This window comes from Octopus bimaculoides, chromosome 17 (genome assembly GCF_001194135.2).
Source record: "Octopus bimaculoides isolate UCB-OBI-ISO-001 chromosome 17, ASM119413v2, whole genome shotgun sequence".
NCBI lineage: Eukaryota > Metazoa > Mollusca > Cephalopoda > Octopoda > Octopodidae > Octopus > Octopus bimaculoides.
The window spans coordinates 35,999,078-36,015,984 of NC_068997.1; the positions used below are offsets into that span (position 1 = coordinate 35,999,078).

Genomic DNA, 16,907 nt, shown 5'->3' on the forward strand with positions numbered 1-16,907 from the left:
AACAGGGCCAAACACCTGCCCTTTTTTGATGAAATCAATTAGCGTAGTCAGATTCTGCTTGAAAATCCTGGCAATAAGATCATGCCGATGGCAGTACTGCTGGTGTGGGAGAAGTTCCCGTGTTACCTCAACCCACTTGGGGTTACATGTAATGAATAAATCAGGCGTCCATAGTGCCGAACGAAAGTCATAGCGTCTTGTGTTCGCTCGTGCATGTATCGTGGCCCCCTTGTATATGTTGAGCGGAGAATGCACATTTTGCCGATGTTTCTTGGGTCAGCGTCATTATTGATGCCATCACGCAAATGGATGTAGGAATCTGATCGCAGCTTCTTCTAAGTGACAGGTATTTGCATGTATCTGTGTATTTGTATGTAAGTGTATAGGTGGCATTTCATGTGCGGAATAAAAGGTGAAAATTGTTATAGAAAGAGGAAATGACATTGTGTTACTGGGGAAAATATTTATTTGACTCTCTTTTTCTTTCGTTTCTCTGTTAAGGTTTAGTTCCCGCCAATTAGAATGAAGTCATTGGTAACCATAGGTACATATATATGTGTGTATTTACGTATGATTGGCAGTGTGTCTGTTTATTTGACTCTCACTCCCCTTCGTTTCTTTGTCTTTTTTCTTGGATCGTTGGTAAACGTTCGTAAGAGAAAGTAGCAATTGAAACGATGTGTAAGAGGAATAGAAATAGTTAATTTTAGAGGGGCAAAGTAATTCTGTATGTAGTTTTAGTATCTGTCATCACAGTATCGAAATGTGATTGTTTCAGTTTTGATAGTTTTCTTTTTCTCCTTCCTTTCTTTTTGTATTTGTTGTTGGATTTTCCGTAAAGCTTCATAAGAGAAAGTAGGAGTTGAAAGGATTTGTATTAGAAAGAGGAAATTAGATTTTATTAGGGAGAAAATGTTTACTTCCGTAGTTTTACGGATTTTATTCATTATTAGGAAATTTTTGGAGTGAAAAAATGACGCAGTGACCTAACTTATTGTATTTAGAATATTAATTGCGATTGTTTAATGGAAGAAATTTGGAATTGTGTAAATGTATGAATTTTAAACATACACACACACAGAGAAAATTTGCCTTTTATAGTATAGATACACACAGCAAAACAGCAGTCTTTAATGGAATAATGAATAAATGAACCTTAAGTTCTGAACTTAATCAAATTTTGACTATCATTCCATCCCCCATCTTGGTTATTCTTCACCCCCAACATGTCACCTATCAAGGTAATGTCACTATTTTCAAAAGTTTAATAACAAAGCTTTAAATTATAGGCAATATTTCCATGAATTTAGAACAGCCTATTAACAAATGTTGAACTACAATATGTGTGATTACTATAAACAAAAAATGGCTATAAGGTACTGCGATCAAATGTCCTGCTTCTTTCCTACCTGCAGCTTGTGTGGAGATGTGGATGAGAGGCTAGTTTTATTTTTTGCTTTTTTTTTTTTGCTTTTTTTTTTAGTATGCCTTCATCATACTCTGTGTTAGTTTATATATAGTGATGGTGAATTATTTCCTCATTGGTTTTAAATTGCTGCTAGCCACCTTGATTTATTTTTGTAATTTTCACATTGCTATTTTGTGAAATCAGCCACTGATTTCAGTGATATTCTCCACAATACTGACAGGGTGAGTTGGCCTCTACCAGCTGTGATGGAGTGAGCATTACTGATGAGTATTAATTCCCTATATGAAATTACCATGCTAATCTAATGCATCTTACTCAGTGTGGAGAGGGGGTTTCTCCCCTGTCAATACAAAGAGACCATATGCTTTTGTGGCTAAGGAGTCTATGACTCCTATTTGTAGTAATGCTGGCACTCACTGCACCCTTGTCACTCTTAGTGATGGTGAATTATTTCCTTGTTGGTTTTGAATTACTGCTAGCCACCTTGATTGATGGACGCTAGTCAAATGGGCTCCACGTAAGTTGGCCATTTTTACATGTTTAAAAGTTTTTATTATCAAATTTTTGTGTTTAAAAGTTGTGCAAGAACACTCACTACAAAACTTGATAAATATTTACATAGAATTTCGACTCTGTGTGGGCAAAATTTCAAAAATTTTGAAGGCTTTTGTGGATTCATTTTAGCCAGTTTTCATTTTGGAAATGGCGACTGGAAACCATGTGGACAGCTTGAATGCTGCTGTCACCACCACCACCACCAACAACAACAACAAAACTAACGCCACAAGGCCATCCACCATCACCGCCACTAAAGAAACCAACTTAGATTTTCCTCCACTCCCCACACCACATGTTGATGAAAGAAGGATGGAGAGAAATTTAAAAAGAACAAATACAGACGTAAACAGGAATGCCAGTACCACCACCAACAACAACAACAATGAAATCAGCACAAAGCCGTCCACCAAAGACAGCACCACCGCTAACATCAACACTACTATTATGATTTCAACTTCAACTGCTACAACTGACACCTCTGCTACCAACACCACCACCATCACCAAGGATAAAACAAACTTCGCGGAAGCGATAAAGCAAAAGAGAACCATCATAAAATTCACTGCACAAGAAATAAACAACACAAAGGCGCTTCTCACCAAGGAAAGAGATAATTTACATCTCCACATTCCACAACATATCATGGAAAACACACAAAAAAAAACCAATCATACATAAAGTTATCAACACGAAGACAAGATGACCGGGAAGTGCACCGCAGCAAAAAATAGAAAAATGCCTCCGTCCTGTATAGGCTCACAAGGCATACGTTAATTGGTGGCGTAAATTTAGCACAGTCCAAGTATGTTTGCACAATGAAAATCTAGTGAAACGATTTTCCACATTAGCTCTTCATACAGATGATTTGGTGATGATACCGACTTATTTAGGCCAGTGAGTGAGGAAAATCACAATAAAAAATGTGCCACCTGAAGTAGAAACACAATGGCTAATCTCTGCCATCTGCTTTGAAATGGCAGAGACAAACATTCTCGAAATCGCTGTTCTAGAACAGCAAAACTGGGTGAGAAAAACAACTCAATTACTTCTTCAAATTGATGAAACATCAACAGAGAAGATACCCACTGATATAGAATTGCCAGAAGGCTACAGACTGTATGTAGTGGTGGAGGGCAGGCGGCTACGCTGCTATCTGTGCAGTAACGAAACACATTTGAAAAAGAATTGTCCAACCACCGCACAACAAGACCAACAATATCCACTACCACAACCAAAACATTCTGAGAAGAAAGCACTACTACCCACACCACCATCAACACAGAAAATGACAGAAGAAGCACACCAAGTAAATCCATCAACAATCGAAAATAATACACCTGAGAAAATACCAACACCACCAACAAAAGCAAGAACTAAAGAAACTGAAAAACAAAAAAAATACAAAAACTGATTCCCCATCCCCTGTACCACACATACCACACACAGACAGTCAACAACCAGCATCAACAGAAACAACAACACAACCACTTACACAAACACACATAAAAGCCTACAACATGCCCCTACCCACTTCTGATTCCTCAGAAATTTTGTCGGAAGACGAAAGCAGTGAGGAATGGCAAATAACCAGAAAAGGAAGGAGGAAAAGGAGCAAAAAAAAAAGAACCAAACCAAATGCAAACACGAACAAAGCAGAGAGATATACATCTTCCAAAGACATTTTGAAACCTACCACAAAAATACATACAGAAACCATGCTCACAGCCATAGACACTAAAAACACAGAGTTGATGGAATACATCAAATCAAAAACAAACCTAACAAAAGATGACATAAAAACAAACAACCACCCACACACAACACCACTGGAGCACATCACGAAGCCTACACCACACACTAAAAGGCATTATTCCCGGTGTGGTTGGTAAATGCTAGAAATACCATTCGTTAAACATTATTGCGATCTCCTCTACAACAAACTGAAGGAGGAAAGCAAAAAACTTTCGAGCAGTAAGTAACTCTCTGTTCCTTTCATTTGTGTTTTAACTCACTAGGATTATGATCAAGATTGGTTGTGTGAATGCGCATGGCATGGGGTCCCCTTGGGAACAAGGGTACCTCTTAAATGACATAAAGTCACACAAGTTAGAAATCATAGCCATAAGTGAGACCAGACTCCATAATCCACAGGCCCTAAAGTCCATGTTTGGTGGACAGTTTAACATTTATTTTTCTCCCTGTCTGCCAAGAATGGGTGGTAGAGGTACGGTGGTACTTTTTCGCAAGAGTCTGGAACTCGAAACAAAGACAATATTCGTAGACCCGGAGGGTAGACTGATTGTCCTGGATGTCGACTGCAGAAATGGGTGTGCTTTTTGACTCGTATCAATCTACGCACTGCCTTTAACAGGTCGGCCAGATTTCTTTCATCGAGCTGGTTGGTGAGACACTGAAAGACTGCGAAGCGATAACAGGAGCAAAAATCAACCCGGAAAAGTCAGTGGGCTTGCGACTCAGCATGCGGAAAAGCAAGCCTATGCTGTCTAACAGCACCTCCGTCATGGGATGCTGGACCGACGGTCTGGTCGAGTTGCTCAGGGTCTTGTTTGGTTCAGACCGCCAAACAGAGAAGTACTGAAATGAGATAACGAGTAGGGTGGTCACTCTCACCTGGCAATGGGCTGAGAGGAAGCTGTACCTAAAAGGTCAGGCAGAGGTGGCAAACACATACATCACGTCCGTCATCTACTACTGCCTGACCGTCGTGCTTTGTCCCGACCCTATCATCACCAAACTGGAATGCGTTCTCTTCCGCTTCTTGTGGAAAGGATACATTTCGATGGTCAGGTGATCCGTTTGCTGCCAACATCCATTAAAAGGAGGGCCGGGCATGCCGTGGTTGATGATGCACAGACACGCACTGAGACTGCGACATCTCTGGCTCTACATAGTCAACGGTGAACAGGTGTGGTCACCGTTTGTGAGACACACTTTCCTGCAGCTCGTCTCTTTGACCGAACTGCAGTCATGGATCAAAAAGAGGCCAAGGAAGGGTGAATGACATCGTGAGTGTCGCTTTGCTCTCAAGCAGCTATGCCATCCCGGGTCAACCTTGATCGACTGCAACACAACCAAAGCATTCTATAGGGGATTAGTGGAGGGGAGGTATGATGATGATCTCGGGGCGAACCTGGGCGTCGACAAGGAATATCTGACCCGCCTGTTCAAGATAACTTTCGGGCTGGGACCTATGGATAACTTCCAGAGATCCCTGGCCTGGCAGTGCTATCAAGAAGCTCTACCTGTTCAGGATAAACTCTACAGGCATGGCTCGAGAAACATGGGGCTGAACTGCCCGCGATGTGGTCAGAACGATGAAACCGTTCTGCACGCACTCGTACAGTGTCCAACCATTTCCAACCTGTGGGCCTATGTCAAACGACTGCTATCGCATGTGGGACGAGTCAGTTTATCAACTGAGTTTATCGCGAATATTGTCACGCCTCCTTCCTTGAAACGGGAAGGAAGAGCCATTTTCATCGTACTTGTGGCTATGACAAAAGAATGCATATGGTGGACATGTCTGAAAGGTCTAGAGACAAACACTTTCCTCTCAGGTCAATCTCTCATCAGCTTGAAGAGGAAGGTGAGAGTAGAGAGGGAAGTTTTGTCTAGTGAATGTTTTAAAAAAAGATGGGTGAATGTAGCAAGGATGGCACGTCTGAATGACGGAGCCACCTTGAACATAATCTTATGAACCAAAAAAAGAAAGGAAAAAAGAGAGTCACTTACTGTAATATGTTTTTTTTGCATGACATTATTGCCCAAGATTAGCATGGTCTTTTCCGTAAGCTTTTCTTTCCACGGATAAACCTAATCTGTTCCCCCTTTTTACATTGACATTTCTGTGATGCACAATCCCTATTGATCAACCTTTTTTTCTCATGATCCCTTTTAATCGAATTCTACCCCCACTTTTTTTTCCTCCCAAAAAGAAAAGCTCTACTTTGTATTTTGTCCCCTCAGTGTTCAGCCCAGTGTGGCCAATAAAGAAATATATTACCTGACAGTATTACCTTCTCCATTCCTGAGAATAATCCCCACAATGCACTACCATGTAACTGCCGTCCTGGGACCATCTGCTCTATACAAACCTATTGCAGAAAGTCTAATGTAATTTATAAATGCACCGTCCTCAATACGTTGCACAATTCTACAACCATATATACAGCGTCAACTATAAATTTTAAACAGTGATATGTATCATATCTCAATTCTTTTAAATACAAGAGACACTGTAAATCCACAACACTCACCAGTCACATAGATCATCTCAAAAATAGAAATATTCTCTACATCTTTTCATGGTCCATAATAGATTCAGGGCTCCCATACCAAGGTCAACGCTCAGCCTGTAAGTTATGCCTAAAAGAGGCATTCCACATATTAAAACTCAACTCTTCAATACTACTAAATAAATATAATGCAGCCCTAGGTATATGCAACCGCCACTTTTTTCATACCTTCAAATTTTACAACAAACGTAAATGCTACCTAAATAACCACACAATCTCCAATAACCCTATTTGACTTTCCATTGTCTCTGTTTTTAATTTTTTAACTCTCCGATCTTATTTTAATTGTTTAATACTACATATATGGACATGCATATGAGTACGTATGCAAATGTATGTGTGTATGTATATATATGTGTGTTTGCATTATGTGTGTGTATGTGTGCATGTATGTGTATATGTATGCACATGTATGTGTATATGCATATATCTATGGGTGTGTGTGCATATATCTATGGGTGTGTGTGCATATATATATATATATATATATATATATATATATATATATATATATATGCATATATGTGTACGGGTTTAAATATACAAGTACGCAGGCCTATATAATGGTGCATATACACACACGTGTGCATGTGTGCATATATCAATACACACTTCTTTCTTTCTTTTTGATTCCTCAACCCACACTATCACATTAGCTAGTACAATAAACACATATGTCTATTTATAGAAACTTGACCATTCTGAAACTTTACCTATGACTCTCTTGTTATCCTGAACAACTTGCTGGAGAAGAATGGGGAAGCTGTCCACAGGGTGACAACACAGCTGAAGTTGCGCCTTCACTGATTCCAATGCCGGCTTCCTGAAGGAGTGTGCCCAGGTGATGTTTAATGTTGCCAAAGCCTTGGATAAAATCCAGTGGGAGATCCAGGCTTACTTGAGTGCCTTCTGCCAACTGTAGCAGCTGTCATGATGTTGAAGGAGGCCAAATTCTAACATCTGTTGTACTGCAGTCCTCTGGTAGACACAATACTGGCAAGTATCACGAAAAGATTTGGGCTCCTCCTAGAAGGCCTGGAGTGCCAGCTGGCCACTACTTTCCATGCTAAGTTTCACCTGTTCTGGCTGGAGCAGTATAATAACAACCAAGTTAGCAGAGTAATGAATGCCATTGAGACTGTTGTAGTGACAGCCCTAATGGCAACCAATGAGGAGGGCAGCAACATCACCAGCAATGAAGATGAGGAAGATGATTTCTTCAGCAACGTCACTCAGTTACAGGAGAGCAGGAGCCACAGGTTACTGAAATTCAATGTGCAGAACATAGTGAAGACCTGGCTGGAGGGCCAAAGGATATCCTAAATGAAGCCACCTTTTTGGGTGAGCAGGTCTTGATCAACCTATTCCCCAAGTTGATCAAGAATAGATCTTGATCAACCTATTCACTGCCATCCCATCCAGTGATGCAGTTGAGCGCACTTATTCTCTATAGGCAAAGATATTTTGCAGGCTAAGAGAGCCACCCTGTCAGGTGGTAACTTTGAGAGGCTGGTGGTGTTTATGAAGGGCAATCAACATCATGTTGAGGCGATGGAGAAGTTCCAGCCAGAGTAGTACACTTTCATCATCATCTGATCTTGGTATGATACCTATGCTAAACTATACCTTTTTGATTCATTTAATACTTTTTGCACAGTAAATAAAGTATATGTTGACTTGAAAAACTAATGTTTAATTTCATTTGTTCATTTGATTATTTGCGTACACCTTGTTCATTATCTAATCTTGGCATGCTGTACCTTTTTGGAAAGCTCTATGTCTAAGCTATAATATGAAAATTTCAGCTCTCTAGGTCTGTTTTTAGGAATTTTAGATCTAAAAACCCAAACTGAAACTAAATTCATGATAAAAGTTAGCAGTTATCATTTAGCATTAGCTTTTGCTAATCTTTTTATCTGTTGAGCAGTTTAGCATTTGCGAAGCTAACTTTTTAGTTAGTGGATTAGCAGTTAGTGAAGCTAACATTTTGGTTAGCTGTGTCCACCACTGTTCAGTGGCATTTGAACTAGGAACATAAAAAGGGATGAAATGTTGCTAAGCATTTTGTCTGGCATGCTAATTATTCTGCCTGTTCGCTACCTTATAGTTGCATGTATATTACTTTATATGCATCACAGCTGATTATTAGTCATTGACACCATCATCACCACCATGATTGTTACCACTGCTGTCTTTGTCCTCGTCATCATCATCACTACTATTCTGCTCATTATCATAAACATCTTTGACATCAATAGGCATTGCAGAATCATCTGGAATTAGCAGCCAGATCTCCCTGAAACTATACTCTACTCTCTAAAAAAAGAAGGACATATAGTTTTATATAAACTCTGCTTGAAAAAATATATCAATGGAACATCAAGGCTACCATGAAGCTACAATATTAGTAGTTCAATGCCCACTCTATTTTCTGCTGAAATGTGTTAGATTATTTCACATTATCATCTTTTCCTTTATCACTGTTGTGTTATTGTAAAAATTCTGGTTATCTCCATCTGAGTCAAAAGTTGTGACTAGTTTTATTTGACATTAATTTTGTTGTATAAAGAATAAATTGATTCAATGAATAATATCAGTTCAATTTTTTTTTTTTTTGTGAAACAAAAAGTTATTAGTCTCTGACTGTTCAACTTAGAAACTATTGAAAGCAACAAAAGTATGAAAAAATAAATTGATTAAAAGAAGAAAAAAAGAAGATAAAGAAAAAACTCAAAGTATAAGTTCAAATTATCAAAAACTTCTTTCACTTCAAATAAATATTAGTGAAATTAGAAATAACCACCCCAAAACAGCAACCCCAGAATTATTTCAACAAGAAAACAAAGAAAAAAAAATAAGGAATTAAGCAACAAAAGATAGGTGGGGAAAGGACTAACAGGTTGTACACTCTTGTCCAAATGGTGTGTTCAGCTGCACCCCATAGACATTATAGCAAAGGTATTGTCATAGAGAGTGGCTTGCAACACTTGCTGCAACAGCTACCCCTCCTTACAGGGCTCGTTTCTTAAATTGGCTGCTGTCATCCTGATTTTTTGGAGGAAACTAGCAGTGTCAGGTCCAAGAACGCCTAACTAGTACAAACAGATGGTGGCCAGTCAAACTCTGGTATATCTTCCTCTCCTCTGCATTGTGGGTGGCCTTACCTGGGTTTGCTGTTGATGTGGCAAGGTTGGAAGGAGAGAATGTGTTGGAGCATGTCACTTCCTAGATTAGGGATTTATCTCCCTCATATGGGAAGAGGGTTATTCTGTTAGGGTGCTTACTATCCCTGCAGTCAAGACCTGCTGGCTCTAGTCGTGATGAGAAGCTGGCCAGGTCAAGACCCCTTCTGATAATATCATTCAGAACAGAATGTCAAGGGAACCAGCCCATGCAGTAGGATAATGGATGCCAGTTGAATTTGTCAACTACAGCTCCACAATGGAATTTGTGCTACTCACACATACAGAGACTGAGGTGCTGGGCTACTCTGATGTGAGTGCACTTGTCATCAAGAAGGGTACCAGTTGATAGGGAAGACACTGAATCAAGCCATGTGCTGTTGTTTGGCTGCCAAGCAGAATAGGGACAGGTGAGGTAGTACTGTTCAAGAAAGTCTCAGTTTGTCTGAAGGTAGACTTGCACTTGATGTCATCTCCATTACATTACACATTTGTATTCTGGGAGATGGCAAGGCCTTCAGCAGTCCAATCAGCCAGAGCTGACTCCAGTTCCTGGGCCACATCAAGTTCAGCTGTCCAGTGGAGTACCTCACTGATGAAGGTATGGCTGGAGGAGATTGAGGAAAGATAGGCTGATAGCACCAGGTCTGAAGTGGAATAAAGGCCAAGGCTACAGAATTTAACAGGTAGTTTCTACTGGTGCCCACTGTACATTATCAAAACTAACATTGCACATCAGTTCAGCACATCTCCAGATGGTGGTATCAGTTTCACCGAGTTGATGAGTGAGAAGGTCACATAGTGCACTGCATAGCAAGAAAAGAAGCTTAGGCATGGAAAAGCAATTCTTCAAGAGGAAGAAAGCTGAGTGTGCATCAATGAGTTGCACTCTCTCTGTCATCCTGGACAGCACTGCAAGATTGATCTCCAGGCACTCTTACATGGTTTTCAGGAGGACTGGGAAGCAAAAATGATACAGCATCCTTTGGTGTCAGCTGAACCCTTACCAAGATAGGCTGGATGCTGAGTATACCATCCTGAAATTCAGTCTCACCATAGCTCACATTTATCACCTCCCACTTGAATGGACTATCTCAAGCTTAAGGAGCTTTACAGTTGGGATGGTCTGCAGGAGGTCTCCAACTACAAACTCAGCTGAGCCACCCAGGAACATTGAAGTGTGAGTGGACTGAATGGATAACATCATTGACAGCCAACACAAAAAGGAGCAGGCTAAGAGGGTCATCTTACTGGACACTTGTATTGGAAGTGATCCTATTGTCAGCAGCCATGAATGTGCTGAGTGTTCCATACGAGAAGTGTGCAGGTGAGTGTAATGAGGGAGCATGTCTTAGATACATCTAGATGTGGTCCTGCCTAATACTGTTGAAGCTTAACATCTACACTTGATTCCCACTCCCAGATGGACAAGGCTTAGTGCCTCGCTCAAGCCATCTCTGACTGGTCTATTTGTTATCCTGGCTGCAAGTCATTGAAAAATTTTACCCACTGCTATCAGACAGATGCCTTCATCCTTCAGCATATTCAGGTTGGCTGAGAAGAGAAGATCTTTTATAGTTTTCTTTATGTGGTGCAGGGTCCATGTGAAGAAGACTGTTTGCCAGAGCAGTGATAAATTGGAGGAAACATGCTTCTGCCTCAGCAGTGTGTGGCAACATTAAATCTCTGGGGTGGTTGGATCACAGGCCATCTACTCTTGCACTGCTGCACATAGGGAAGGATCCCAGGATAGCAGCCACATTTCTTACTGGCTGTGGTGAAGGCCATGTTACTGTCATGAATTTGGAAATCTCTGATATCTGCCAGAAGATTCAGATGCTTGAGATGGAGAATAGCTATAACATACAGTGTAGGTCTGAGAACTGTGTTGCTTGAGGCCAGTACGCACACTGCAACAGAAATATGACCCTGAATTACTTTGTGATTGACCTGGACTCAGAGTTTTTTCACACAATTGGAAGAGGTTTGCTGTAAAGATCTCAAGAACTAGTGTTACAAAACAATAATTTGTTCCAGATTTTTGAGCTGTTACTAGCAAGTTCCTAGTCTATAAACAATGCTAGCACTTTGACCACAAAATCTTGGGTGGCCTTGGGGATCCTGATGATGGTTTTCTGTGACTACTTGAGATTGGAAGCCACCACAAAGACTTTATTTGGGCCAAGCAGGGTCAAGTCCTCACCATGCTACACTTCTGTGTCCACCTATAGTGTTGAGAGGGATGTCCATCCCTCTACTGAAGTTTAGCAACTTGGGCAGTGCCACTAGTGCAAGGATTCTGAAGTACAATGAGTGAGTTTAATGCAAGAGAGTGGAAGAATTGTTACAGTTGGAACATTTCTTTCCCTTCATCTGTGTGTGACATTGCTCAGCTTCCTGCCGTGTAGAGGATGGGAAGAGGAAGAGTCTCAAGTACTCACAAAGCTGGGATGAATGATGTGTCCACTGGATGTTAGGCAGCCAAAAGCAGAGCCACCAGTGTAAGGATTCTAAAGTGCATCAAATGAGTCTGATGCAAGACAAGTGAAAAAATTTGTTACAGTTAGAGCACTTCCTTCCCCTCCTCTACCTATTATTCGTGGCAAAAATATGACATTGTTTGACTTCTCATGAAGTAGAGGGCTGAGGAGAGGACATACATAGAAGAGGCTTGGGTATAGTCAAAATAAATTTGGTGTTCATTCTGTTTGTATCTAAGTATTTCACTCTATATATCTCTTACTTTCCTTAAATCTGCTATTTTTATCTCCCTCATAGAAGAGACAATAGACCAACCTCTCTCTCATGTGTCTCCAAGACACATAGCCCATCTTACATTATCATTAGCTATGAAATATCACTTGGATTATTCTACATTTGTACTTTCCACTTCATGTCGCATCACAGTGTATGTAATGTATTCATGTCACATCACAGTGTATTCTGAGCCTTGTTATATAGGTCATGTTTTCTGCATAGAATATAGACAATGTTCAGCAGTCTAACTTGTGCTAATCTTACTGTGGGACTGTCTGACCACAGTCTTTGGCATGTTTATATGTGTTTATGTGTGTTTGTGTTTTATTTGTGTGTATAACTGAATCTGTATGTCTGTGTGAGTATCCTCTTGTTGTTTAATCTGTATGTAATGTATTCAAATATCATTGTAGGTGTCCCCTTATCAAATTCATTGCAACTCCAGCCAATCATATGGTACTTGTTCCTTCATATCAAACCAACTGCCAGATTTCTACCAAGTCATCAGAAATACACATTGATGTATGCCAATCTCAATCTAATGTTACTGGTGTAAAGATGACGTATAAGGTAGACTGTAAGTATTATTAATCTTTCTACTTATGTCAATATCAACATTTATATCTACAACTTTATATTGCCACATCTACATCATGTAATTGTTTAATGTGATACTCCACTGCCATTCAACTACTGTTAGAATGTACATGATAATCTAATGGTATTTGAAAGTAGTATGGTTTCAGTGGTGGTGAATGGTTGCTAAAATAAAGGTAACTGGTTCAGACATGTAATAGAAGTGGATAGTAGTTAGCATGAAGTTGGTCAAATTTTTAGGAACATATGAAGGTAGTGGATGATATGTAGATTGGTTCAAGTGGTATACACAAAGGTTAGTAGGTTGGCTAGAAGCTGTTGGTTAGTCCCAGGTCAATCTAAATTGAGCAGACCTATAATCAAAGAATGTTCTACCTATAACCGTCCTTCCTTTTTGTCAGATATACATTATCCATTGTATCCTTCCTATTTTAAGAAACTAGAGTGTGATTTATGAGAGAATTATCTACTCTCTCTAGCAGGTTGTACAACTACATAAAGTGAAAAAATCTAGTTGTGTAGTTGAAAAAGGTATGTGATGATCATGATAATAAAGGTTGCTACAATAAGGGTATGTCATCACAATGTGAATATATGATGAGAGTGAATGATAGGCTGGATGATAGACTAGAGTTATGTCTTCATATTATGGATAAATGAAGATACTGAACAGTAGCTACAGATAACAATATAGATATCTGAGAATAGCAAGGGATTGTTCTGGGAAATCATAGAAGAAATTACTTGAGGAGAAAATAATTCGGATTAACATGAGAGAATTTCAATTAAGTAGAGAGTTACCAGTTGTATACAATGACAGCTGTATTCAGTGAATATTCACCTCAACCAACTGGATGGTTTTCCACTGTTAATGCAACTTATGCATGACAACCATTCATAAAGTAAAAAATACTTTTGTACTGCAAAGTCTGCAAACTTTCCTGCCACCCAAAATTTAGCTGTTTTTTCTTGCAAAAATCCTTTCTACCAACTTTGTAGAATCCTCTTCCACATCACTCCTTGAGCATGTCTTTGTAAGTAGTATTTTCATTGAAAAAGCTTTCACATTTGCTATTTGTCTAATTTGTATCCAGTTCAGTGTAATACATATTTGGCAAAATTCCTCCATGAAAACATTTCTTTTCCAATCTACCAGTTTCATCATTATGTACCTTCATGCCAAATTTGAAAATACTTTTGGTTGCTTCAAGCCGAGAAGATTACTGGTCCTGATAATGTCACTTCTATTACCCTCAAATAGTGCACTCCAAAGCTAGTCCATATTATTACTAAACTATTCAGTTTTACCATCTATTCTTCTGGAAAATGCTGCAGTTGTTGCATGCTCAGTAAAGAAAACTTTAACCCTGCCAATTTGACCTGCAAACTTTGATCCTGCCAAATTTGACCCATGCCTCTAATTTCCAGCATCTCAAAAGTAACAGAAACACTTATTAACAACCACTTTCTCCAACATCTTCAATTTTACTCCTTTTTGTGTGTGTGTGTGTGTGTGTGTGTTGACCAACAAAGATTTCGTTGAACTAAGTCTGCAAGGGATTTGCTCTCCTATATCATTGACAAGTGTTTTGTTGCTTTAGAGAAGCAGTATACTTGACATTGTTACTATAACAACCTATTCTCCTCTGCACTAATTGGTTGACTGTACTGAGTTGTACAGCTAATGAAAACTGTGCTGAGATGTTTCAAAGCATGTAACTAAGGTAAATGAAAAGATAGAAAGTGTCATAAAACTTTGTATGTTTATTTCTTATAAGTAAAGCTTTTACCATCAACAGTTAGAATCAATTGAATACAGATGATAAAGTTTGCCTCAGCCACATTGAAAGACCTGAATACCTCCCAAATAAGTCTTCAGCATAGCAATGCTGTCATGTGGTATCGCATTGGATTTGTCCTCAATAATGATCCACATCTAAAAGTAACATGGATTCACATGGATTATGCTTTCCTTCTTCTCCACATCCATTTTGTCTGCAGTTTTTGATTTATAGATGTGACCAGCCTCAGAAGGCTTGATAAGGTCATGGTTACAGTCTATTCCAGATGAATAAAGCCATTAGAAAAAGATTAATTATTTTTGAAAAATAGATGTCAATTTGATTAGAACAATATCTAATATATTGAATTTTGCATTGCCATCATACATTCATTGTTTCTGCATCTTTAATATGCTCCATTGGAGATTTCAAGATTTAATCTACAATAACTACAATTTGTAACCCACTTCTATAACTTTCACACTCATGAAAAGTAAATGTAGAATGAAAAGAGAGAGCAAAAGTATCTTAAGCTTTCATCAACAAGAATTCTAGTTATTGTTTGCATGGTAAAAAGTAAAAAATACTCATGTAATTGGAGAACATTCTATTTTATAACTGCTTTCTTTTGACTAAAAAAAAGCAGATGAGACTACTGGATTGATCAGACAGCACTGGTTTCAAAGAGAAGAATTTCTAAGTAAGTTCTGTCTTGTTTTATTATTTTTTAATCATTTTTCAGAATATCTACCAATATACTCACAATGCCAATGATTCACTTTACCAGCAATAAACAGTACTATTGATTCAAGCATTTTCCAGGGCTCAGTTATTTCTTCATCATCATCATCATCATCATCATTTAACGTCCATTTTCCATGCTGGCATGGGTTGGACGGTTCGCCTGGGGTCTGGGAAGCCAGGAGGCCGCACCTGGCTCCAGTCTTATCTGGCAATGTTTCTACAGCTGGATGCCTTTCCTAACACCAACCACTCCGATAATGTAGTGGGTGCTTTTTATGTGCCACCAGCACAGGCCAGAGGGGGCTGGCATCAGCCATGTTCAGATGGTGCTTTTTACGTGCCACCAGCATAGGAGCCACTCGGGGCAATGGGGCTGGCATCAACCACATTCGGATGGTGCTTTTTACATACCACTGGCACGGGGAGGCAAACAGGCGGTGCTGGCATCAGCCAAACTACAATTTCCATTTGATTATGATTTGATTTGATTTTGATTTTGATGTTGATGTACTTGACTCAATAGGTCTCCTCAAGCACAGCCTGTCGCCCTACGATCCAAAGGTACTTTTTGAGTGGAGTGGAGTGGAGTGGAGTGGGGGGTTATGTGATATTGGCGTAGGCTACAGCTGTGATCTCACTTTATTTGTCGAGTCTTCTCAGCCACAGCAGATCTCCAGAGGTCTCGGTTTTTCATCATGCTTCGAAGATCATGCTTCACCACCTCATCCTATGTCTTCCTGGTTTTCCCTCTTCAATGGATTGTTTTGGAGTGATACTTCTTCACATAACTCTCCTCATCCATCCATAGTAAATGACCATGCCAGCGCAGATGTCTCTCTTGCACGCCACATCCAATACTTCTTATGTCCATCATTTCTCTCAGGGCGCTTACACTCTGTTGTGTGTGTACACTGACATTATACATCCAGTGGATCATGCTAGCTTCATTTCTTTCAAGCCTACACATCTTCAGCAGTCACGACCCATGTTTCACTGCCGTGAAGTATAGCAGTTCGCACACATGCATCGTACAATCTGCCTTTCAGTCTGATGGGTAGAAGCTTTCTGAACTTTGCCCAGGCTATTCTTATTCTAGTGGTAATGCTCTCTGAGCATCCACCCCCACTTCAGACTTGGTCGCCTAGGTAGCAGAAGCTATCAACTATTTCTAGTTTCTTCCCCTGGCATGTGATAGAATCTGTTTTCTGAGCATCTGTGGTGTTTATTACCCCTGTGCATCTGCCACACACGAAAGCTATCTTCCTGGTTAATATTCCTTTGTTGCTGTACCTCTTATGCATCCATAGCTTACACTGGATACATCTTATGGAGTTTCTACCTACACCTTTTCTACAGATTGAGTAGGGCCATCTACCTGAAGGGGTGTGTGATGTGTTCGCCTTCCTACTTACTAAGACTTTGGTTTTTGCGAATTTGACTCTAAGGCCCTTCGATTCTAAACCTTGCTTTCACACCTGAAATTTCTTCTCTAGTTCTGGTAGTGATTCTGCTATGAGGGCCAGGTCTTCAGCATAGAGGAGCT

At 39.7% G+C, this 16,907-nt stretch overlaps 1 protein-coding gene across 9 annotated transcripts in view; it reads left to right on the forward strand.

Annotated features, from left to right (window-relative positions):
- Positions 1-16,907, forward strand: part of LOC106874300 (uncharacterized) — a 373,269-nt gene that overhangs the window by 157,429 nt on the left and 198,933 nt on the right. For 7 of the 9 annotated variants that reach the window (XM_052974178.1, XM_052974177.1, XM_052974184.1 and 4 more), the window contains 2 exons: positions 12,656-12,819; positions 15,264-15,320. In XM_052974178.1, the coding sequence (XP_052830138.1) occupies positions 12,656-12,819; positions 15,264-15,320 (221 nt within the window). The remainder of the gene's footprint in view (positions 1-12,655; positions 12,820-15,263; positions 15,321-16,907) is intronic. The other 2 variants (XM_052974179.1, XM_052974182.1) reach the window with 2 other exon arrangements.